Below are 25,281 nucleotides of genomic sequence, written 5' to 3' on the forward strand. Positions count from 1 at the left end.
AGAAACCATCTCTCTTTATAGTGGGAATTGGGGTATGTAGCTCCTCGTGGTGTATATATAACCTGGCTGTAGTATATAGCTCCTTGTGGTGTGCATACAAGGGTGCATGTATGTGTGTACGTGAAAGTGTGTGTATGAGTGTGCACATGCACATGGGACCAGAATATACACTATGACCTTTGGCTTAAAAAAGAATGAATTCTGGATTTTTTTTTTTTTTTTGGTCCTTGCCTTGTTTCAAAGGAGGCAAATTACACACTTTTAAAAATAATCCAATCTACAGAAAAATTCAAATGAAGTGTATTCATTTTCCCAAGTGAAAGGAAAGAGAAATGACACAGCAGATATTCTAAGTAGAAAGAAAGATTACTCTAGTTAGATGTGCACATGATTTATGTCAAGAGCCTTCTCATTGCTAAAATTTTTCAAATCTATAGAAGTCAGACAGAAAGGAAGCAGAACTAAGTGTTAAGTTACAAAATTTTCTGGGCTTAAGTGATTAAATTGGCCTTAGGTCAGAGGAATAAATGTCATAGGATTCCCACTTGATGGAGCCCATCTTAGTAAGGTATAGAACTCACACAGATCAGGAGCCCAAGTCATATTCATGATCACCACAGCCCTAGTGAGTAAGCTTTGGTCACATGCAAGTCCCAAGGGCTTCGTTTGCCTTCTTTCCATTTCCAACTTGCAGGAGAGGTAAAAGGCAAGTCAGAGAAACACAAAAGCAGGACCTCAAACTAAACTTTCCTGTATTCTCTTTTAAAAATTCTGGAATATATTTTTTTTAAATCATGCTTAATTATAAGGACACAGCACACATGATCAGAGGTGAGCCAAGGTATGCAGCAAGGAAAGAATTCTTTCCTGCTTAGAAATAATGTGGTTCACCTCTTCTAACACACACAGGGTGGAGAGTGTCTTCTAAACATCCTAGACAATAGAACAAAGCAATGGTGATGTGATTCTGACAAATCTTTAAGACAACCTTTTAAAAATGCAAATTATTTGTCTCTCATCTGGGAGCTGGAGAGAAAGCTCTTCACTGAAGTGTTCTTGTTCTTACCTAAGACCTTGGTTCTATTCCCAGCACACACGTGGTGGCTCAAAACCATCAGCAATTCCAGTCCCTTGGAATCTGATGCTGTCTTCTGACATCCCCAGGCACTGCACACATGTGGTGCAGAAACACACATGCAGGCAAAACATCCATAGGAATCTTATTTCTCTTGGAAAGAGAAAAGCATTTTTATTCCAAGTATGACAGATCTCAAGTTTGTCTTGTCTACAAAATAAAAACAAAACATAAAATGAGCAATGCATATTTTATTCAACACATTAGAAACAGTTTCAGAGATTAAGTAGAAGAGAAATATCATAAATTGCTAGCAAATTTTTAAGTGAAGATTAAATTCACATAACACATTTCATGATTTTTTTTCTATTTAATTCATTGATCTTTGGTATAATCACACAGTATGCAACCTCAAATCAGTGTGGCTTCAGAATATTTTCATCAATGTCAAAACCAACAGCCATCCTACTCCCATCAAGCAGTCACTCCCTATCCCAGCTCTAGCATGCTTTCTATCCATCTGTAGATTTGCCAGCTCTGGGTATATCATATAAGCAGACCTATAAAATAAATACCTGGTCTTCCTTATTTAACATGGTGTTTTTTAACTCTGTCCTTGTAATTTGTAACAGGGCTTCGCTTCTTTGTGTACCTGAGTCACACTCAGCTGTGTGTATATATGACCACATTTGTGTATCCAGTTATTATATAATATAATGGGCATTTGTATTTTCATCTTTTGACCGCTATGCACAATGCTACGACAAACAATCATACATAAAGCCCTGTTTGAATTCACTTTTTTTTGGAGTGGAATTTCTGTTTGTCTCTCTGAGAAATGGCTAAATTTAATTTCTGAAGATGAGTCCTCCTTCGTGGCCACCAGCAGTGAGTGAGGATTCCAATTTATCTGCATCCTCAACATACCTAACTATTTGTAGATGAGTTAATGAGACATTCTTAGGAGTTATGGACAGCTGTGAGCCACTGTGTGGTGCTAGGAAGGAGGCTCAGGTCCTTTGCAATAGCAACAAATACTTTTTTTAACCTTTTTATTAATTATTATTATTTATTACAATTTATTCACTTTGTATCCTGGCTGTGGTCCCCTGAGGTGGGGGCAGCCTTACCAGGCCACAGAGGAAGACAATGCAGACAGCCCTGATGAGACCTGATAGTCTAGGGTCAGATGGAAGGGGAGGAGGACCTCCCCTATCAGTGGACTGGGGAAGGGGTATGGGAGGAGAAGAGGAAGGGAGAGCAGGATTGGGAGGAGACAAGGGAGGGGACTACAGCTGGGATACAAAGTGAATAAATTGAAATAAATAAAAAAGTTTAAAAGAATACATTATTTAAAAGAAGCTAGCCCAGTGCAGTGGAGCACACCAGTAATCCCAGCACTTGGGGAGGGAGAGGCAGAGAGATCTCTGTGAATTCGAGGCTAGCCTGGTCTAAAAAGTGAATCCAGGACAACCAAGGCTACACAGAAAACCCTGTCTCAAAAAAGAAAAACAAAGGCTAAAAAAGTGCTGGGTATAGTACTGTTTAAGATGGGATGGGAGTTATGGACATGGCAGAAAGAAAGAAACTGGGTAGGAGATTCAACGAGACTAAGGATGTTTGGGAAAGCCATAAAGAAACCTGCTGCTTTACAAAATAATTAAAGCTAAGGTTTAAAGATATGTGAATTGTGAAACCCTGCATAAGTTGCTAAAGTTATGGGTTATGAAATGAAAATCCTTGTTTCAGAGTCAAGCTAGAATGGTTGGTCAGGGAGGCCTCAAAGGCCCCTGAAAAAATACTGGCTATTGTCATTGCTCTTAATTGTCCACCAGAACAAGATGGCAAGATCCTATTGTTGATGATTCTACACTGATTGTAGGACATAGAGAAATTCAAGCTAAAATTGTAAGTTTTCTCCGAGATGACTAGCTTTTATGAAGGTCATCCACAGTCCTATTCGGCTGTGGACCCAGCATGCTACTACACTACTGCCTTGCTGGGAACGGTAAGCCCACCAGCACAGCAGTGGCAAAATGGTTATTGAGATACTCAAATACTTTCTGCCTTGATCTGAAGTCCAACCCACAGGCAGGGCCGAGGGAAAGTCACAGTTTTGCTACATGAACACGCTGCAGCCATCAAATTGCCATCTAATTATTTGTATATAGATTAGTACCACTGTCAGATTTAGTCAAAGAACTTTTTTCCCTTGGTGGACATCAGTTACTACAGAGACTTATAAGTAGTTAAAGTACTGAAAATAATTGAATGCCTAAAAGGGACATCTGTGCCGCTTCTTCCAAGGCTCAGAGAACAATGAAGAAGCTGTGGGGTTAGGGTGGGAGGAGTGGGGAGTAGAAATGTACAAACCAAAAGAAAGAATGGAGTACTGTGGAACACTGTCTTCCAGGCATGAGATGGCCTGTGTGCTCATGAACTCACAGTGGCTGTGATCACCTGAACAAGACCTGCACAACAGAGGACCGATCAACGTTCTCTCAGGAAAGGGAGAGAGGTTCATGAGTCAGCACCCATTCCTGGGAGTTTATAGGCAGGACATGGAGAGTCTGGCCATGCTCCAGTGAGTATATAGATAACACGAAGTGGACTTTTTCCTTTTAATTTATTTTTAGGGTCACAAGGGTGGGGAAAGGACATGGGAAAACTTGGAAATGAGTATACTCAGGGTGCATGATGTGAAATTTCTAAAGAATCAATAAAAATATTGTTAAAGAAAATACTACTTTCTTAAAAAGGACTTGAATACAGTTCTTCAGAACTTGTCAGCACTAAGGACTTACATAGATTACATAAATGTCTCAGCAGTGCTTGCTTCTCATGCAGGGTACCTAGGTTCAGTGTCTAGAACCCACATGACATACAACAACGGTCTGTAATTCTAGTTTCAAAAAACCTGATGCCCTTTGTCTGGCCTCTGCAGACACCAGGCACATACACGGTACATACATGACACCAGGCACATACATGCAGGCAAACATTCATAAACATGAAATAAAAATGATAAAATTAAAAAAAAAAAAACTGCTAGCATTTCTTTCAGAAGGAGATCTTAACACAAGAAACTCCCTGAAACACTCTTGGGGATATGAAAATGGGGACCACTAAGTGTCAGAAGGAGATCTTAACACAAGAAACTCCCTGAAACACTCTTGGGGATATGAAAATGGGGACCACTAGGTGTCAAGTCATTTTGAAGGTCATCTTTTTTGCTCATTGCATAGTTGCTTTACTTCTCCAACTACGTGTATAAGGGGGTGGATCTGAAGAAGCAACTTCTCCATATGGTCTTCATTCAGTCTTTCAGTTCACCAACTCTGTTGTGAAAGTTATCAAAGTCAAAACAGCCATGTAAAATCCTGATAACAGAGTTACAACATCACCAACAAAGGAGGCCTCACGCATACTTACTTGATGAAAAATTCCATAACAATGCATGCAGCCAAAATTACAATCTTGCAGTTAAAGCCAGTTACATAAGGACACTCTGTCCAAAAACAGCTAGTCTTTGCAACCTTGAAAGTCATCTCAACCCATGGTCAGTCACTGGTATGAATTTGCTTCCTAACAACAAGCAGGGTACACATCAGCACCAAGAGTCCCTATAATCAATGAATATTTGAGTGGGTTCTAGGAAGGACATGGGGATGTCTCTAACTGAGTCTCCTAGAAGCAGGGAGCATGGAGACTGAGGAGGCCACCTTCTACCCCAGCAGGATAGATGTTGCTAATGTGACTTAATGTGCTGGGGAGAAGAGAAGGAGGAATAGGGGGAAGATGGTAGGAGGGAGAAACCAGAAGATGGTAGGAGGGAGAAACAGGGGACTACGATTGGGATGTAAAGTGAATACATAAATTAAAAATGAATTTTAAAAAATAGATTCATCTTTTGCTTCTAAAACTCCTCCTTGCCTCAATCGCCCTGGATGTGCCCATGATTCACCATCCCATCCACATGCCAGCTTGCAATGCCCTGTCATTCACTCCTATGTAAACATTTTTAAGAGCCTCGCTGTGTGTTGTTCTTTTAGTTTGGTATTATATGGCAGCCTTTGTTTAGACACTAGATGGGAAGAAAATAAAAGGGAGATGCACTGTTTTTTTAACGTAGGTCATTACAAGTCAGAAAAAATTGATGTAGAATAGGTGAACTTTGAGAAGATGTACCTACAGTTGCAAGGAAGATTGAGCGTCCAGGTTTACGGGCTCCATACTCTCATTCTAACTTGTAATTTGTAAAGGGTGGTTCCCTTTACGAATAAGACTGAAAGATGTCATATGATTGGCCATAGCCTTTTCCAAATGATTTTTTAGCCATTTTCTTATAACTTTATGACAATGTAAAGACTCAACCAACCTCAGAGGATGAGCATCCCACATACTAAGCTGTTCTACATGTCCTCACTACCCCACTCTACTGCCTCCCATGAGACACTGAGACCCACAAGTCCTGCCCCATGAGGGACAACACAATTGCTGTTGAGAGGAGAAACTGAGCATCATGATCCAGACCCATTTACAGCCCTGGTTCTATCTAGAAAGTAAACTTGAACCCATCACTTCTGCTCTCTGAGCCTCAGGTTCATTATACTTTGAGACAAACTGAGGGAGAATGCATGGCCCTGGAAGTCCTTTGGCCTTCATTCTTCTCTGTGAGTCTCTTTGTTATAATCTTTATTTACATGAGAATGTCAGTGGATATTCTTGGCACTCAGTAGGGACATTTGTAGACCAAAGCCTGGTACTGACTGTGCTGACAAAAAAAGAAAGCTTTGACTAAAGCCATGGGCCTCAGGTGTGGAGCTCAAAAACTCAACAGCTGGTGCTATGCAAAACCAGATTCTAGTCTCATCCACCACAGAGGGAACTTTTTGTAGCAACAGAGAAACTGCCAGCAGGAAATGAGCAGGTCGAGAGTAAACCCAACTATTCTTCCATCATTTCCACCTGCTTCTCACCCCATCTCTTACCCTATTAGAAAGGTTTGGGTTGAATACTTCTTTTTTTCTATTTCACTGGATTCTATGAGCCATCATGCATAACACTAAAGCGAATCTTTTTCATTATATAATATTCTAAAGTTTATGAAAAACTCATCCTTATCTTACTTGGTACTTACTAGTTCTCACATGATCTAGAATATTCCATAACAGTACATGGGAAACAATCCCATAGAAACTACAGGGAGGGAAAAGGTAAGATACTGGATTAATTTGTCTTGATTCACCATAAATCATTTAAACTCAGCTTGAATTAAAAATTATGATATTGTCCCCAAAGACTGTTTTCCTCCTCTAAATTGATCTCAAAACATATTCCCTTATAAAAAAAAAACCATATCTTTAAATAAATCAAAATTGCAGGTATGTTGGTTTAGTGCAGGTAGTCCCAGCACTTTGACATAGAGATGGAAGGATCAGTGCAATTTTGAGGCCAGACCAGTCTACAAAGAGAGTTCTAGGCCAGCCAGGACTGCAGGAGTAGTCTCTGCCCACCTCCCCTGCCAAGGAGAGTGAAAGCAAGAGAGCAAGAGCGAGAACCACACTGAAAGGGGAGATTCTCATACTGAGCTACACAGTCTAACACTTGAAAAACATGAAACTCACTAACATACTCATGACTGAGCCTTGTCCACCTGAGATTCTTACCGAACTGCTTTCAAGGGTGATTTAGGCTTCTCAGGTTTTCAAAGCTTCCCGGTGACTGGAATGCGTAGCCAGCTTTAAGAGCAATTCTCAAGTAAGAAATGGAAAATAGTAAGATCTGGAGAGGACAGGAACCCCACAAGGAGAGCAACAGAACCAGAAAATTTGAACACAGGGTCTCTCCAGGGCCTCATATTCCAACCAAGGAACAAGCATGGAGATAACCTAGAACCCCTGCACAGATGTAGTCCATGACAGTGTAGTATCCAAGTGGCTTCCATAGTAATGGGAAGAGGGACTGCCTCTGACATGAACTGATTGGCCTGTTCTTTGATCACCTCCCCCTGAGGGGAGAGCAGCCCTACCAGGCCACAGAAGATGACAATGCAGCCACTCCTGATGTGATCTGATAGATGAAGATCAGAAGGAAGGAGAGGAGGACCTCCCCTATCAGTGGACTTGGGAGGAGCAATCGAGAAGAAGGCGGAGGGAGGGTGGGGCTGGGAGGGGAGGAGGGAGGGGCTTATGGGGGGATACAAAGTGAATAAATTGTAATTAATAAAAAATAAAAAATAAAAAAAGATTTAAAAAAGAAAAAAAAAGAAAGAAGTCTAGGAAGTGCAGAGGTGGCTCAGCGGCTGAGAGTGTAAGCTGGTCCTGCAGAGGGTTAGACGTTAGTTCCAGCCATCCTGACAGGCTGCTAGAAAAAAAGAAAGAAAGAAAGAAAAAAAAGAGCACTTCTCTGGGGTTTACTCGGGCCTTCCCTGACTTCTGCAGTTTCTTTTGTTCACCCTGAAACCTTGCTTTATAAGAGCAGAGTCTCTTCCCTGTTTTCTCCCTCTTCAGATGTCCATCCCATTTGCCTTTCTGAGTGAAGATTGAGCATCTTACCCAGAGCCCTTCTTCTTACGTGGCTTCTTTAGGTGTTCAGATTTTAGTATGGTTATCCTATTTTATATGGCTAATACCCACTTATAAGTGAGTATATACCACATGTGTCTTTCTCCTTCTGGGATACCCCACTCAGGATGATCTTTTCTAGATCCCACCATTTGCCTGCAAATTTCATGATTTCCTTGTTTTTAATCGCTGAGTAGTATTCCATTGAGTAAATGTAACACAATTTCTGTATCCATTCCTCAGTTGAGGGACATCTGTGCTGTTTCCAGGTTCTAGCTATTACAAATAAAGCTGCTACAAACATGGGTGAGCAAATGCCCTTGTTGTATACTTGAGCATGTTTTGGATATATGCCTATGAGTAGTATAGCTGGATCTTGAGGTAGCACTATTCCTGATTTTCTGAGAAAGCACCAGATTGATTTCCAAAGTGGTTGTACAAGTTTACATTCCCACCAGCAAAGGAGGAGGATTCCCTTTCTCCACATCCTCCCCAGCATGTGTTGTCACTTGAGGTTTTGACCTTAGCCTTTCTGGGTGTAAGCCTTTCAGGGTCATTTTGGCTTGCATTTCCCTAATGACTAATGACATTGAGCATTTCTTAAGCATTTCTTTGCCAATCAATATTCCTCTATTGAGAATTCTCTGTTTAGCTCTCTACCCCGTTTTTTAATTGGATTACTTGATTTGCTGCTTTTTAACTTCTTGAGTTCTTTATATATTCTGAATATTAGTCCTTTGTCAGATATAGGGTTGAGCCTACCACAGAGGGCCTCTGAAAGACTCTACCCATCAGGGTATCAAAGCAGATGCTAAGGCTCATAACCAAACTTTGGGCAGAGCACAGGGAATCTTATGAAAGAAGGGGGAGATAGAAAGACCTAGAGGGGACTGGAGCTTGACAAGTAGAACAACAGAGCCAAGAAATCTGGGCCCAGGGGTCTTTTCTGAGACTGATACTCAAACCAAGGACCATGCATGGACATAATCTAGAACCCCTGAACAGATGTAGCCCATGGCAGCTCAGTATCCAAGTGGGTACCCTAGTAAGGGGAACAGGGGCTGTCTCTGACATGAACTCAGTGATTGGTTCTTTGATTACCACCTCCCCCCCGCCCCGAGGAGGGAGCTGCCTTACCACAGTGCAGTCAGTCCTGATGAGACCTGATAAGCTAGGGTCAGAAGGAGGGAGAGGAGGACCTCCTCTACCAGTGGACTTGGAGAGGGGCATGGGAGGAGATGAGGGAGGGATAGTGGATTGGAAGGGAATTAGGAAGGGGGCTACAGCTGGGATACAATGTGAATAAACTGTAATTAATATAAAGAAACAAAAATTAAATTAAAAAAGAGCAGAGTCTGCTCTGTGTGTCTATCCTCTCCCCTTATTCTTGTAATATCCATTTGCACTCTTCCCATCATACTGCAAAATAATAGGAGGCGAATATTGAAATAAATTACAGCTAGGTTCATAGCTCAGTGGCAGAGAAATTATCTAGCATATCTGGCCCTAGGTTCTATCTACAGAAGGAAGGCAGGGAGCCCTTGAGATGGGAGCTAGTGGGACTTACCACAAACAAAGAAAATTAACACTTGCACACACACAAAAAAAAGACATCTTTATTCTTTGCTGAAAAATAGCAAACAAAACACCTAGATGTTTGGAGGGCAAACATGCCTTTGTTGTGACAGAGAGTTTACTCATAACAAAGCCAAGAGATTTGAGCGGCACTCCCTTGCTGACATCATCTGGAAGCACTTTTGGCTTTCAAATGTTGTCGTTGAAAGAGATGTGCGCATTTGTCTTTTATTAATCACTTTCACAGTCAAACAAATGCCGACATTTCACCAAGGAGACAGCATATCTCAAAACACTGAATTGATATAATATCCTATACGTGGCTCTGATCTTATCAGCAGAAGATCAAGCCTGATTAATCACTGGGAATCAAGTGGGCAAGTTTCTATTGTCATTGACCTAGCCTGGGTTATGGAGGAGCAAGAACCTCACTCACCTCTGCCTCTACCTCCTCTGCCTCTGCCTCTGCCTCTGCTCTGTGATCAGAAGTCAATTAACGGCCAGAGACTCCAAGGAAAAGCACACTTACTCTGTAAGCCTGGCCACCCACATAAAGACACCTTAGACAAGTTTATTCATGAGTCAACAAAATTATGAAGCACACATTAGGAATGTTTGCATTTAAAATTTCAGAAAAGATACCTGACCTTCAAGAAGCTTAGAATCTAGTGAAGAACATATTCTCATGCTCAGTCTTCTTCGAAGTCCTTGGCTCAGTTCCAGACCCTGAGCTCTAACTCTGACTTGGTTTCCCTAAATCCCCAAGCAGACTGACTAACCTGCTCCATGAGGGGAATCATATGATCTAGGTCAATGAGTTCATGCAAATACATCCCTCCAGGGACAAGCATAACCGAGCTGGACATTTTTGTCCACCTACCTGCTGACCCTGCTTATCCTGCTCACCCTCCTCCTGCACCCTCAACTCCCTCTTCTCATGTCCTTCTTCCTTTGCCACCTGTCAGTGGTTGTCATCAGCTACAATTCCAAAAGAGTCCCCCAGATGCAGGCACTCATCTTCACAAAGAATAAGGCCTTCTTATTCCTACAGAGGACCTAGAACTTCTTCTAACTCTCTTTTGGGAAGACCAAGTTTCTGCTACACAGCCATCTGGAACACACACACCCTGATGCCACATTGCATGGCACTGATGATTCCAAGGTTCCTTATGGCCTGATGGGTATGTTTTAAATTGTGGGTTTGGCTAATTCTGCCATGGACTCAGAAGACATTGGTGCCCATAAGTGGATATGATGTGTGGAACCCTGTGGGCAAAGTACATGTAACACACACATACACACATCCAGCTTGTTATGTATGGCAACACATAATGGTGCAACCACTCACTTGAGCTGAACAGCGGAGTGAGGTATAAAAAACTCAGGAATAGAAAGGATTAGCCTGACCCTCAGACAAAACAACTTGTCCTAAGGCAAAGAGAAAGAGTGAGGGAGAGAGAAAGAGACAGAACATATGTTGGAGGAGATACTCTGATTTTGAAAATCTGAATAGTAATGGCATGTACCTTGGAATCTTTTTTTTTATAAATTTGTCCTTTTCATCTTATAAATCTTTTCATAATAAGATTCAAATGCAGTTTATGCCTTCCAGAAATTTAAGGCACATATTTGCTGAGTCAGTGAACATCAGGATAATTGCCCTAATCATTTTTGTCATTGACCTAAATATCAAGTTCTCCATCCACAATCAATCAATTCAATCAAATTCTTCATTTAACCAATACTTTTCTGTGTCTAACCACGGCCCCTGTCGTCACCACTATTGTCCCAACCTCCTTCCCTCTTGTGTGTCATAGGACCTGGAATACCACACAAGTCTTGGGAACAAATTCCACATCAAGCTCCAGGGAGTGCAGGGCCCAGTGTCAGAAACTCCAAGAAACATGTCCTCCCACAGCCTAGAGAGTATGTGGAGAAATTATTGTCAGAATAAGTAAATCATATGAAAGAAAGGAGAGTTAGTGTGACCTGGAGAGGACAGGAGCTCCAGAAGGACCAAATATATCTGGGCACAGGGGTCTTTTCTGAGACTATTTCTCCAACAAAGGATCATGCATGGATATACCTAGAACCCCTGCTTGGACGTAGCCCATGGCAGCTCAGTATCCAAGTGGGTACCCTAGTAAGGGGGACAGGGACTGCTTCTGACAAGAACTCAATGGCTGGTTCTTTGACTTCTCCCACCCCGAGGGAGGAACAGCCTTGCTAGGGCACAGAGGACATTGAAGCCAGTCCTGAAGAGACCTGATAAGCTAGGGTCAGATGGAAGGGGAGGAGGTCCTCCCCTATCAGTGGACTTAGAGAGGGGCAGGGCGGAGATGAGGGAGGGAGGGTAGGATTGAAAGGGAAAGAGGGAGGGGGCTAAAGCTGGGATACAAAGTTAATAAAATATAACTAATATTAAAAAAATTAATAAAAAACAAAAACAAATCCCAACATAATCTTGCAGTGCAGGGAGGACAGATTTATAGTAGCAGTTAAAGGCCAAACAAGAGACAGTTAGAAAACCTTAGAAGTTAGTGCAATTTCATCAGAGAGGTGATAAATCCCTGTGGTTTGAAATGGAATTAAAAGAGGAGAAAAACAGAGTGAATCTTGGTAGATAACTGAGTGGCATGACCCAGGTGGGGAAGCAGAGACCAGGAAGGCTCTGCCGAGAGTTGAGTAAACCAGTTTAGTAAAGATCTCATTCTGAGGAGTTGTGGGGAGAAGTGAGGTCTGTGGAAGGGGTATGTATGGTAGATCTCAAAAGATAAGGCCAAGGAAGTTGCTTTATAGGTGATAACCGCACAGCAGAGTTTTTGATATGGGACAAGCAAATCAACCTCAGTAACTAACAGATGTCTCCCTCCATGCCTGTGGGACTTAAAGGGATAGAACAAATATTGTATTGTCTTCTGTCGTTAGTCCAACGAGTCTCTATCTCATGCTTTCAGGGATGGAATAAGTGAAACAATATTTATAATTCAACTTCCCTTCATTAGGGTGGACTTCATAGACTGGGGAGGGTTAAGAGACCAAAATATTGGTGAGCTACAGCACACAGACTGGAAGGTATTCATAACTTAGAAAAATTTAGAAGCAAAATGGAATCTTGACATTGACAACTGAACCAAAGTTACAACTGTCTACAAAGTGCCATCTTCTTTCCAGTATCACACTTTGTTTTGTTTTGTTAATATGAGAAGACACCAAGGCATCTGGGAGGCACTCTGAAAACTCAGCAAAAATAAACAGAACTCTGTTGGTGTTTTCCCTATCATCTGTGATAGCAACCGTGTCTGACCTCATGCCATGCTTCAGAAAGACAACTCCTGACTAGACAAGTTCCACCAGGTGAGATTGGCCTTTGGAACCTGCTTTTCTGATACTGATTCACAAAGGACTCTGAATCTCACCTGTCCCTAGCCTGGAAAAGGGTTCAGATCATTTTTTTTTCAATGCAGTTTATTCAGGAACCTTGAACAATCATCGGACCCTGGGGAAAGCCAGCCCACAGCTTAAATAGCCTCTGGGTAGCCAACCCCAGCGTGCCACGTGGGCAATGCAGATAGGTCCACATACATGGAAGCAAGCCAGATCCTCAGCCTTAGCCAAATGTGGAGTTGTTTGTGACAGAGAGCACTCACCATCGGGAAGGTGGAAGGCAGAAACCAGCTCCATCTTTAAGGCACAGCATTCCACAGCTCTCTACAGTTCCCCCTTTTTGTTTTAGACTCATCAGGCAAGAGTAGAGGTCTGATCTCTGATATTAGAAATAAATTGGGACTTTGTATTTATGTTCATTTAGGTGTCATCCACCCAAAGAGCATCAGACCCATCCGATACCTTTTTCTCAGAGGCGGGACCTGGGGCATCAACCCGCATACAATCAGACTTGCTCTTCTCTGGGTCGAAAGCAGCTGACCCTGAGTGCAGTGCTTAGCCTCGCATCCTGAGCATAACATTTTAGCTTTTTATGGTAGCCAACCATGCTTGGGGAGACTGTCCTGCTTCAATGGCTGTAAAGGCCTGAATGATCATGGCTGCATTACACTGTTGTGAGACTCTAATCTTGCATATACACCACAGGCAAACCAAGGAGACCAACACCCTATCAGTGGACTTGGGGAGTGGCATGCATGCAGAGGGAGGAGGGAGGGTGGGATTGGGAGGGGAGGAGGGAGGGGCTTATAGGGGGATGCAGAATGAATAAAGTGTAATTGAGGAAAAATTTAAAAAAAAAAAGGGGGGGGGAATAATTTAAGAACCTTAAATGACTTTCAAAAGTGGAGCAAAACATGGAGTTAGTCAATTTACACGGAGCATGTCTCGCCCCTGGGGGCAATGGTCTCCTGAACCTACTCAGACCTCGGACACCACCACTGCTAGTTCTAGAACTGATGCAAGATGTTTCAACGAGGGGGTTAAGGCTTCTCATAATATTTCCTATAAGCCCACACCTGTTTGTTTATATCCCCCATTTTTATTCATTATTAGCCAGATAGAGCCAAGTAATTGTGGTGATGATACTTGCTTTTTTGCCCAAATGCTGGAATGCTAGTGAATTTAGGTATGCCCTGGTTACTCGCATGCCTCACTGGGTGCCTGTGCCCGTTGATGCCCCTCACGCTATGACTCTCTTCAGACAGAAAAGGGATCTTGGAACTACAGCCGCCACTGTTACTGCCATCTTGTTGGCGGCTATTGGAGCTACCACCATGGCATTAGCCATGAGTCATACTGTGCAGACTGCTCAGACCCTGAATAATCTTTTAGCCAATGTAGCTCATGCCTTAGATGTACAAAAAGGAATTAATGCTCAACTAAAAGGAGGCTTGATGGTGTTCAATCAGAGGATTGACCTCATGCAGGAGCAAATTGGCTCAACTTGGCTGTCAATGAAAGTATGCTGGACTTTGTGTCACTAGCATACAACATGAGAATTTTTCCTGTGCTGCAAATCTGTCTAAACAATTGTCTAGCTATATTTTAGGTAATTGGACTGGAGAATTCGATACTACGATGGAGCAGCTGAGAGTGGCCATTATCACAGTAAATTCTACCAGAATGGACACAGGACTAGCCACAGGATTATCACCATGGATTGCTGCAGCCATGAATCATCTGAAGGAATGGGCGGGCATGGGAGCGTTAGCAGGCCTTCTGGTTCAGATCATTTTAATAGAGGATAAACCAATGGGTGATGGCCCCGAGATCAAAACTCAGCATCCATGGTCATTGTGTGAGCAAGTACTCAGTCTCCTAAAGAGCAGTGAAGAGTCAGGCAATAGGGGCTTAAAATTAGGAAGTGGTTACAGAATCTTTTAGAGACAAGAAAGAAAGCAAATGACCTTTCTTGATATGCCTGAGTAACCCACAAACAGTGCTTCCCCAAGGCAACACAAACCCAAACTTCTGTCCAGAATACAATCGCCCCATTCAGTACTCTTCATTCCAAACACCCCCTACCAGGAAACCCACTAAGATAGCAGGGGATCTTAGCTGGAGCTACTGACAGCCTTCGGGGTGTGTCTACTCCGGGAGTTGTGTTTCCAAATGTAGATCTCATGCACTTATCACCTCATTAGGGAACTGCTCCTTGATGACAGTCTCACCCTGAGTCTCTACCATATAAAGCCATGTCTTCCTGCTGCAAACACTGATAGGCCATGCACTTTCCCTTCCAGGCACTTTTCCCGATGTGTAACCATATGATTACTCGTCTGACACTTAATTCCTGACTCCTACAGGACTGCTGACTCCCTGAGGAGGAGGCTCCACCTATGAGTCCACTCTGTTAACACTGATACAGTCATTGCCTTCACCGGCATATTCAAAGTATTAACTGAAGCAGTTCTCAACTAATTCTGACCGACAGATCATTCAGAGCACATGAACAGGCTTTTCTATTGTATGGAATGTCTTTCACAAAATATTTATCAGTGTTGGGTGCCTTTAAGCACAGCATTCTAGAGGCAGAGGCAGGTAGATCTCCGAGCTCAAGGGCAGCCTTATTATCAAATGAATTCTAAGCAAGCCAGAACACACAGTGAATCTCTGGCAGCTGAGGGGAGCTTTTTACCCTTGGAATTTCCTGCTAGTGAGGTTGAGGCTACAAAGACTTTCATAACACCAGGACACTGTACACCATGGAAGCACAGTGCATATGGCAGCCCTGATCCAGAATTAATTCAAGCATCTAATTTCTCATTAAAACAGTCTGATTTCAGAAAAAAAAAGGTTTGAAAAAATAGCCCTATTTGGAAACTCTTGATTTTCTTAAAATTTTCTTTTTCTCTTCAAAGGAATAAAAATCTCTTTTAGATCTTTCATTTCATCTTCATTAGCTGACATTAAAATACTCCTTGGGTAAGTTTTCTATTAGAACTACACCCAATTCCAAGCATGCTTCAGTATCAGAATCCCTCTCCAGTCGTTTTCTACCTGCCATAATAGTTTTTGTCACTTCAAACGCTTGGTTTTTTTTCCTGTTTGCAAGAAGACAAATGGAAAACCAGAGACAAAAGATCAGAGTCAGGGAAAGTGTTAGATTGTGGCTGGAAAACATCCTCACCATACTTTGCTTTCTTCATACCAATGCAGAAACTGAAAATAATGAAAATAGCAGCAATAATTATGAGTTATTATAATTATTCTTAAACTATGATGAGTATTACTTATGTGTCATGTTTCAACTCTTACACTATTAGAAAGTATCCACCTCATTTAACATACCAAGAAACTGAGACACAAAGGATTAATTATACTTAGGATTATGCATTTATGAATTTCCAGTAATATTGAAGATCTGCATTTTGGCTATTTTTAAATCAGACTTCAATTTTTTAATTTATTTATTTAATTAATTAATCACTTCACAACCTGATAGCAGCCTCCTCCCTTCTCTCCTCCCAGTCCCACCCTTATGCCCTCCTCCTCATTCCCCCTTCTCCTTCTTCTCAGAGATGGAAAGGCCCTCCATGGGTATCCCGGCATTCAAGTCACAGCAAGACTAAGTGCATCCTCTCCCATTGAGACCAGACGAGGCGGTTCAGCTAGGGGAAAGAGATCCAAAGGCATGAAATATAGTCAGAGGCAGCCCTCACTCACATTGGTAGGGGACCCACATGATGACCAAGCTGCACATCTGCTACATATGTATAGGGGCCCTAGGTCCAGCCCATCAATGTTCTCTGGTTGGTGTTTCAGCCTCTGTGAACCCAAGTGGGACCAGGTTAGTTTACTCTATAGGTCTTCTTGTGGTGTCCTTGTCCCCTCTGGCTCCCTCAATCCTTTCTCCCATTCTTCCTCACAACTCCCCTAGTTCAACCAATCATTTGGCTATGGGTCTCCAGATCTGTTTCCATCAGCTGCTGGGTGAAGCCTCTGAGAAGACAGTTATGCTAGGCTTCTGTCTGCAAGTATAACAGAGTATCATTAATAGTGACAGGGGTTAGCTCTACATTTGTGTTGTTGTTTGTTTGTTTGTTTGGGGAGGGTTGATGTTTGCTTTTTTTTTTAACAAGGTTTCTCTACATAGCCCTGGCTGTCCTGAAACTCACTCTGTAGACCAGGGTGGCTTTGAATCCAGATCCACCTGCCTCTGCTTCCTGAATGCTGTGATTAAAGGCATGTACCACCACCAAGCTCTAAGATCTCCACTTTTAAAAGTTAAAACACTCACAAGTATGATTATCATTTCATATGACCCATCATTCCTCCAAGTAAGTTTTTAAGTTATTACTAAAGTCAAGAAGAAAATTAAACTCCAAGATTTGGGGATTGATTTACTGCTCATGAGACAAAGGAAGATTTGATTTCTCCACAACAAGAGCTCCAACAACCAAAAGAAAAGGTCAAAGGCCAAGTAATAATAATAATAAGGCCTAAAACAAACATGTTTTAAAACATGTAAGATAATGACAATCCTATCATAGTGAGTCATATAAAGTATAAACATTTAAAACTTCTTGTGGGATTTTTAACCTAACAGGTTGGTCAAAAATAAAAAGGGTAAAAATAAGCTGCTTGCTGTGAGAAAATAAATTATTGTAAACCCAGGGATGGCAATTTTATCAAATGTAGATAGGTGCATGCCATTTGACTAAGCCCATTTCATAAAATGTGCACACATGCAGGATTATAATGTGTGTGTGGGGGGGGTCTTGTGGAGTATCTATATGATGCATGCACAAGAGTGTGCAAGTGTACACACTCATGTGTTCATGTACAAAAACCAGAGCAAGACATTGTATGTCTTCTTTCACTGCCTCAGCCTTGAGATAGGGTTTCTCTCTAAATCAGAAGCTCTCTGTTTTGCCCAGGCTGGCTTACCAGCAGCCTTTTAGGATCTATTGATCTTCATTGCCCTAGTGCCATGGTTACAAGCATTCACAGCCATATCAGCTTTTTATGGTGGTGCTGAGGATTCAAATTCAGGTCCTTATGCTTGCAGAACAAGCTTTCTTACCTGATGGCCCAGATCCTCAGTCCCTATATTGTCATAATACCAAAAGATAAGAAATATCATTGATGACCACAGTCAGGTCACTAAGTCATGTTCCATTATACCAAAGAAGAAGAAGAGAAGGAGGATGAGAAGGAGGAAGAGGAAGAGGAGGACAAGGAGAAGGAGGAAGCAGAGGAGGAGGACAAGGAGGAGGAGGAAGCAGAGGAGGAGGACAAGGAGGAGGAGGAAGCAGAGGAGGAGGACAAGAAGGAGGAGGAGGAAGAGGAAGATGAGGAGGAGGAAGAGGAAGAGGAAGAAGAAACTCATTGTTTGCATACACAAGCAGACCTCTGAGATATACTGTGAGGTGAGGAGAGCAAAGAGCTGAGCAACACACATATTACTCAACCATTTGCATAAAAAGACACAGATGCAGCATGGGTAATAAGGCATTTGGTTAGGAGTGTAGAGTTACCAGTTTGTAAGTCAATGGACTGGTTCTTTAGGTAGGTATTAATAAAGAATAAAATATTTCTAGAAACACAAACATAAAACTGATAAAAGTGCCCCCAAACAGGATAGGTAGAACAGGGACTTCCCACATATACTCATCAAATACAGTTTGAGTTCTTAACATTTCAGTGTACTGCATAAGGAAAATGTTTAAGTTTAATATGTAGAACCACTTTCTCCAACACTGTAGTCCACAAACCCATGTTCACCTAGTCACATATATGCTAGCTGACAGGGCAACCATTTTTATTCTCAGGGAAGAGTGCAATCTCTCTCTATCAGAAATCCAGTTATAAACTAGTCTCTGAAATCTACAACTTGATGCCTCTTATCAAAAGTTCTTCTTCCCTATAATGCCAGAGAGAGAGAGATAGTGAACTAACGAATGGCACAAAAGGGTAAAAAAGGCTACAGGATTCCGGGAAGCCCTGCTGAAGGCAAGAGCAATAAGCTGGGATTGACTACCAAGAGCTTTTTGTTTTGTCTTACATAGCCAATCACACTTTTTCAAAAATTACCTTTGAAGACATTTGTAAAACAATTAGAGCAAGTTATTTTAAAAACAATATTTTGGTGGGACTGGAAGGAGATGAGGGTGGGGGCTATAGCTGGCATACAAAGTGAATAAATTGTAATAAATAATAAATCAATAAAAATAATATTTGGGACATTTAATACAGTGATTTTTTTGAAGTGGCATTTGGATATAAAATAAGTGAGATTCTTGAGTCTGTTTTTCTGAATGAAATATCATGTTTATTCAATGTAGATGTCTTTGCAGCATTTGCTTGAGGGAGGTAAAAAGATTCCCAAAGACAGAAAAATGAAGAAATCACAATCTTTTTTTAATTTTTAATTTTTATTATTTTCTTCATGTTTTATTCATTATATATCCCGATTGAAGCCCCTCCCTCAACTCCCCCCAGTGCCACCCTCTCTACCTCTTCTTCCTATCCCCTTCCCCTAGTTCACTGAAAGGGGGAGTTCTCCACTATTGCCATCTGCCTATATCTTATTAAGCCTCATCAGGACTGCTGGAGAGATGGTTTGGTGGTTAAGAGCACTGTCTGCTCTTCCTTAGAGGTCCTGAATTCAATTCCCAGCAACCACATGGTGGTTCATGACCATCTGTAATGAGATCTGGTCCCCTCTTCTGGGCATGCAGGTAGAGTACTCACATATATATATATATATATAATAAATAAATATTTTTAAATTATCATTTATTACAATTTATTCAATTTGTATGCCTGCTGTGGCCCCCTCCCTTGTCTCCTCCCAATCCCTTCCCCATCCCTCATCTCCTCCACTTATACCTCTCCACTAGTCCACTAATAGGGGAGGACCTACTCCCCTTCTATTCGACCCTAGCCTATCAGGTCTCATCAGGGCTGACTGCATTGTCTTCCTCTGTGGTCTCCAAGGATGCACCACCCCCCAGGGGGCAGTGATCAGAGAGCCTGCCACTGAGTTCATGCCACAGAAAGTCCCTGCTCCCTAACGAGCAAGGGAAGCTGAAAGGGGGAAATTAAAGGAAGAAAAACATATTAATGAGAAATAAAACAGAGTAGCAGCAAGCATTTTCCCAGTAATCTTCATAAAAGTAAGGCCAAAGCTTCCAAATTTGGCAAGACAACAGCAATCTCCATAAGGGTGAAGAGTAATCAGGAGTCCTTGTCCCGGCCACTGCAGCCACAGCCACCTGTTGCTGGGGTTCTGGTATTGACTGCAACTCAGTCTCAAGAACACTGTTGCTTCCCCTGCACACATACATCCCAGTGCTGCTGTGACAAGCATCTTTTTTTTAACCTCCCCAGTAGCCAGCCAAGATGAGATGATCCAGTTGGTCAAGACTACTCTCTAATGAATTAATCAGCAGCAAAGGGTAACAGACACTAAAGCAACAGAGCATATTGTACTTTGCTCTTCAGATCAATACTGATCCAGGATTCAGAATATCCATTTTCACAATATCCCAAGGTAAGGAAGAATGCTCAGAGAAATGCCCTGTATTTTCTTCTCCTCTTTCCCAAGAAGGAACCCCACAGCACAACCCTATGTCTGCTTACAAAGACATTTCCATGCAGGTGAGCTTGCTTCCAAGAGAGCTGACCCTCACCTGAGTCTCCTCAAAGCATCTAGATAAAGAGACTGCGCCTTCTAGGCCACCCAGAAACCCCTGGCCAACAACAGTAGCTGCCTAAAGGTGCCTCGAAACCTGAGATTATTGGTGATAAGGATAAACGGGTGTACAGACATGCACAAGTAAAGTATTATTTGCCAGGGCCAATACCACATGGTATCTGTGGAGATGATGACTGTAGCATCAATGACCATGGACAAAAATGACAGTGCGTAAAGAACCAGGAATAAGACGAGTGACTTCAGAGCTTTGCTGTGAGTTTGGGCGCTGGGGTCCTGCAAGCTGTGGCCATTGTGCTGCATTCTCTGGGTATGTCTCCTGAGAGAATTGATCAACAGCAAAATTGAGACCAGAAAAAGAGAGCAAGGAATTGACAAGGTGACAAGTTTCAGAGGCATGAAATAGTCTATTTCCAACCTTCTGTTCCACTCCTTAAAGGTTACATTCCCAGAAATTTTTCTTCTTAAAAATGCCTGATATATAGTGTGGTTTCCCCAAAAAAACAGCAGAGTCACGACCAAGGACACCAGGACAGAGCCCAGCAAGAGCCAGGGTACCAATGCTGGGAGCCTCCATTTCAACCACAAGAAGGCTGGATGCGAGAAGTTAGCAATCTTGATACAGAACAGGACACTGAGCCAGGTGCCAAACCAAAAAGTAGCTGAGTTCAAGAAGTCCCAGTGGAGACTAATGAGCTGCCGGGCAAGTCCCCTGGAGTACTCCACCAGGTAGAGGAAATAGTATAAACTGCTCACCAGCCCAATACACTGCTGGCAGAATCGAGAGGTGCCCAAACTGAGGAGGATCATGTCCGAGGGGAGCAGCCTACCTCGCCGTCGCCATTCCCTGCTCAGCATTACCACAATGAAGCCGTTGGCCAGGATTCCCAGGAAACAGAGCAGGACAAAGAGCAACATGAAGAAAACTGTTAGTGTTGGTAGCATTTCAGCCTCCGGTCACCACTGGTTGCCTTGGCTCCTGGACTCCTCCCTGCCCTGCTACCCGCAGTCCCACACACTACCTTCTGGAGATGTGAGATGAGTGGCTGGGTGCCGCATCTGAGCCAGAACTTCAATTGGAAGGATGCTCAGGCAGTAGTAAAAGTGCTCTTGGCTCAGATATGATGCAAATATCTCCTGGCCTTGGGTACCATGGGGCACCAGCTGCCCATGATTTGCCTTCTTTTTGCCTATGCGCTGCCATGCTTGGAATAGCATCAGTAGGGAGAGATTTTCAGTCTTTTTAACTCAGTTGTCTTTCTTATCCCATCATTAGACTCAATGACCACTCCTCTTCCTATTAGATGTACATAGGTAAGTAGATAGGTAGGTAGGTAGATAGATAGACAGATACATAGATGCATAGATATCTGGCATAAGGGATACCTAGGAAAAATCATGACACTAATGAAGTCTGTCTTACCTGAGTTTCCCTGCCATGTATGTACCCTCAGTCATGGATAACCACCCCTTCAAAGTCAATAACTCCGTCTAATTTTCTACTCAAATCTCTACTTAAATCCCCTATTGCTCCTATGAAGTAGGTAATTTGTAACCGTTTAACACGGCTCTCTTTTCAGTGAGAATACATTTCCTTATAGTTGTAGGACTGAATGCATCACTTTCCTATTGGATATGGGTTGGGAAGTACTTAGGTCCCAGAGGCTGTCCTCAGTCTTTGCCAAGCGGCCATATAGAAGTATGGCCTTGCATACTTGATTAGACCAGCAGAGGGTGGTATGAGCAAGACAGAAACAACACAGTCCTGGGAATGTCAGCCTACCCTCCTTGGCCTACATTATTGACTAGAAACACACAGCTGTTACAGGGTACACAGCATTTTGGACTCCTTGGACTTGAATCAAGTCACAGCTCTTACCAACTGAAAAAGGGAGGGATCTACAAAGTCGCAAAAGTCATGGCTGGTGTTCATGAAGGCCGGCTTAGATCTGTCTACCACAAAGACACACGTGAGTGCCTGCCTACCAGCACCAACATGAAAGAGATCCCCACTAGCCCACATTGAAAAGTAAAACTGCTTTAACAGGTCTGTCATCTCAGAGAGACCTACTCTTTCCATTACTTTTATGTGTGACAAAGACACATAAGATCTACTCTTTCAGAAAATTGTAAATGTATTCTTTGGTACAACTAGCTGCTGTCACATGGCTCAGCCTTCAGGACTGACTTGTTTAGCATAGCTGAGATTTTTTAGCCCATGGCCAACGTCTCTCCAATCATCCCCTTATCCTACATTCCTGGCAACCTTGCTTTTCTTTCAACTTCTGTGAATTTGGCTGTTTTGGGTCCCACATGTGAAGTCCTGCAATATTTGTCTTTCTCTGTCTACAGTTCTTCACTTAATTTAATGTCTTCTAAAGCATAGTGCTCTAGTGTGTTGCTTCCAATAGCAGTGTTTTGTTTATTAAGACTGAATAATATTCTATAGTGGTCGTGTAGCATATTCTCTTTACCCATTTACTTATTAATACTTTATTAGGTTGTCACCATGTCTTGGCTACTGTAGCTGACACAGCAATTGACATGAAAATGGAGATATTTTTTATTTATGATTTTACTTCCTTTGGATATTTGTCGTTTTGGTTTGAATATGCTTGGTCCACATCAAAACTCATGCTGAGCCTTGGTTCCAATGTGGCTATATTAAAAAGGTGTCAAGAACTTTCAGCGGTAAGAAATTCATTAACAGAGTTTAATTATTTTTCATGTCCATTCTCACTCTTGTAGGACTGGGTTGATTTCCTTAAGAATATAAAGTGACAATTGTGTCTCCCTGGTTTCTTTTTAAAAAAAAAACAGCATTGTATTTGGACATAATCATAGGTTCACATGTAGCTGTAAGAAATAATAGATGTATAATTTTCTTTTTTTTCTTTATTAATTACACTTTATTCACTTTGTGTCCCCCCTGTGGTTCCCTCCCTCCTCCCCTCCCAATCCCTCCCTTCCTCCATCTTCTTCATGCATGCCCTTCCCCAAGTACACTGATAGGGGAGGGCTTTTTTTCCTTCCTTCTGATCCTAGTCAATTAGGTCTCATCAGGAGTGGCTGCATTGTCTTCTTCTGTGGCCTGGTAATGATGCTTCCTCCTCAGGGGAAGGTAATTAAAGAGCAGGCCAATCAGTTCATGTCAGAGACAGTCCCTGTTCCTATTACAGTGGAACCCACTTGACTACTGAACTGCCATGGCTACATCTGTGCAGGGGTCTTAGGTTATCTCCATGCATAGACCTTGGTTGGAATAGCAGTCTCAGGAAAGACCCCTGTGCTCAGATATTTTTGGTTCTGTTGCTCTCCTTGTGGAGTTCCTGTCCTCTCCAGATCTTACTGTTTCCCACTTCTTTCCTAAGATTCCCTGCACTCTGCCCAAAGGTTGCCCATAAGTCTCAGCATCTGCATTGATAGTCTGCAGGGCAGAGCCTTTCAGAGGTCCTCTGTGTCAGGCTCCTGACTTGTTTCCTCTTTTCTCCTTCTTCTGATGTCCAGCCTCTTTGCCTTTCTGGATAGGAATTGAGCATTTTAGCAAGAGTCCTCCCTCTTGATTAGTTTTCTTAGGTGTACAGATTTTAGTAGGTTTATCCTATATTTTATGTCTATATGAGTATATACCATGTGCATCTTTCTGCTTCTGGGATAGCTCACTCAGGATGATCTTTTCCAGATCCCACCATTTACCTGCAAATTTCATGATTTCCTTGTTTTTTATTGCTGAGTAGTATTCCATTGTGTAGATATACCACAATTTGTGCATCCATTCCTCCACTGAGGGGCATCTGGGCTGTTTCCAGCTTCTGGCTATTACAAATAAGGCTGCTACAAACATGGTTGAGCAAATGTCCTTATTGCGTACTTGAGAATCTTTTGGATATATGGGTAGGAGTGGTATAGCTGGATCTTGAGGAAGCGCTATTCCTAGTTGTCTGAGAAAGCGCCAGATTGCTTTCCAGAGTGGTTGTACAAGTTTACATTCCCACCAGCAGTGGAGGAGGGTTTCCCTTTCTCCACAACCTCTCCAGCATGTGTTGTCTCTTGAGTTTTTGATCTTAGCCATTCTGATGGGTGTAAGGTGAAATCTTAGGGTCGTTTTGATTTGCATTCCTTTGAGGTTGAGCATTCCTTTAAGTGTTTCTCTGCCATTTGATATTCCTCTGCAGAGAATTCTCTGTTTAGCTCTGTACCCCCATTTTTTAATTGGATTACTTGATTTTTTTTTTTTTTTGCTGTTTAACTTCTTTAGTTCTTAAAGTCCTAGCTAGAGCAATAAGACAATTGAAGGATATCAAGGGGATACAAATTGGAAAGGAAGAAGTCAAAGTATCACTATTTGCAGATGATATGATAGTATACCTGAGTGACACCAAAAACTCTACCAGGGAACTCCTACAGCTGATTAACACCTTCAACAAAGTGGCCAGAAACAAAATTAACTCAAAAAAATCAGTAGCCTTCCTGTATATAAAGGACAAATGGGCCGAGAAAGAAATTAGGGAAACAACACCCTTCACAATAGCCACAAAGGACATAAAGTACCTTGGTGTGAACCTAACCAAGCAAGTCAAAGACTTGTATGAAAAAAATTTCTAGTCTCTGAAGAAAGAATTAGAAGAAGATATCAGAAGATGGAAAGATCTCCCATGCTCATGGCTTGGCAGGATTAATATAGTAAAAATGGCCATGTTACCAAAAGCAATCTACAGATTCAATGCAATTCCCATCAAATTACCAACACAATTCTTTACAGACCTTGAAAAAAAATTCTCACCTTCATATGGAACAACAAGAAACTTAGAATTGCTAAAACAATTCTCTACAGTAAAAGATCTTCAGGAGGTATCTCCATCCCTGATCTCAAGCTGTACTATAGAACAACAATACTAAAAACTGCACGGTACTGGCATAGAAACAGACTGGTGGATCAATGGAATCGAATAGAAGAC

General features: G+C 42.1%; 1 protein-coding gene across 1 annotated transcript; it reads right to left on the bottom strand.

Moving 5' to 3' along the window:
• Positions 1–20,341: 20,341 nt before the first annotated feature.
• On the bottom strand, positions 20,342–21,268 carry Tas2r41 (taste 2 receptor member 41). The gene has a single exon (XM_021653279.2). It carries the CDS (start codon positions 21,266–21,268, stop codon positions 20,342–20,344), a length of 927 nt encoding a protein of 308 aa, XP_021508954.1.
• Between the last annotated feature and the right edge of the window lie 4,013 nt (positions 21,269–25,281).

This window comes from Meriones unguiculatus, chromosome 3 (assembly GCF_030254825.1).
Source record: "Meriones unguiculatus strain TT.TT164.6M chromosome 3, Bangor_MerUng_6.1, whole genome shotgun sequence".
Lineage (NCBI taxonomy): Eukaryota > Metazoa > Chordata > Mammalia > Rodentia > Muridae > Meriones > Meriones unguiculatus.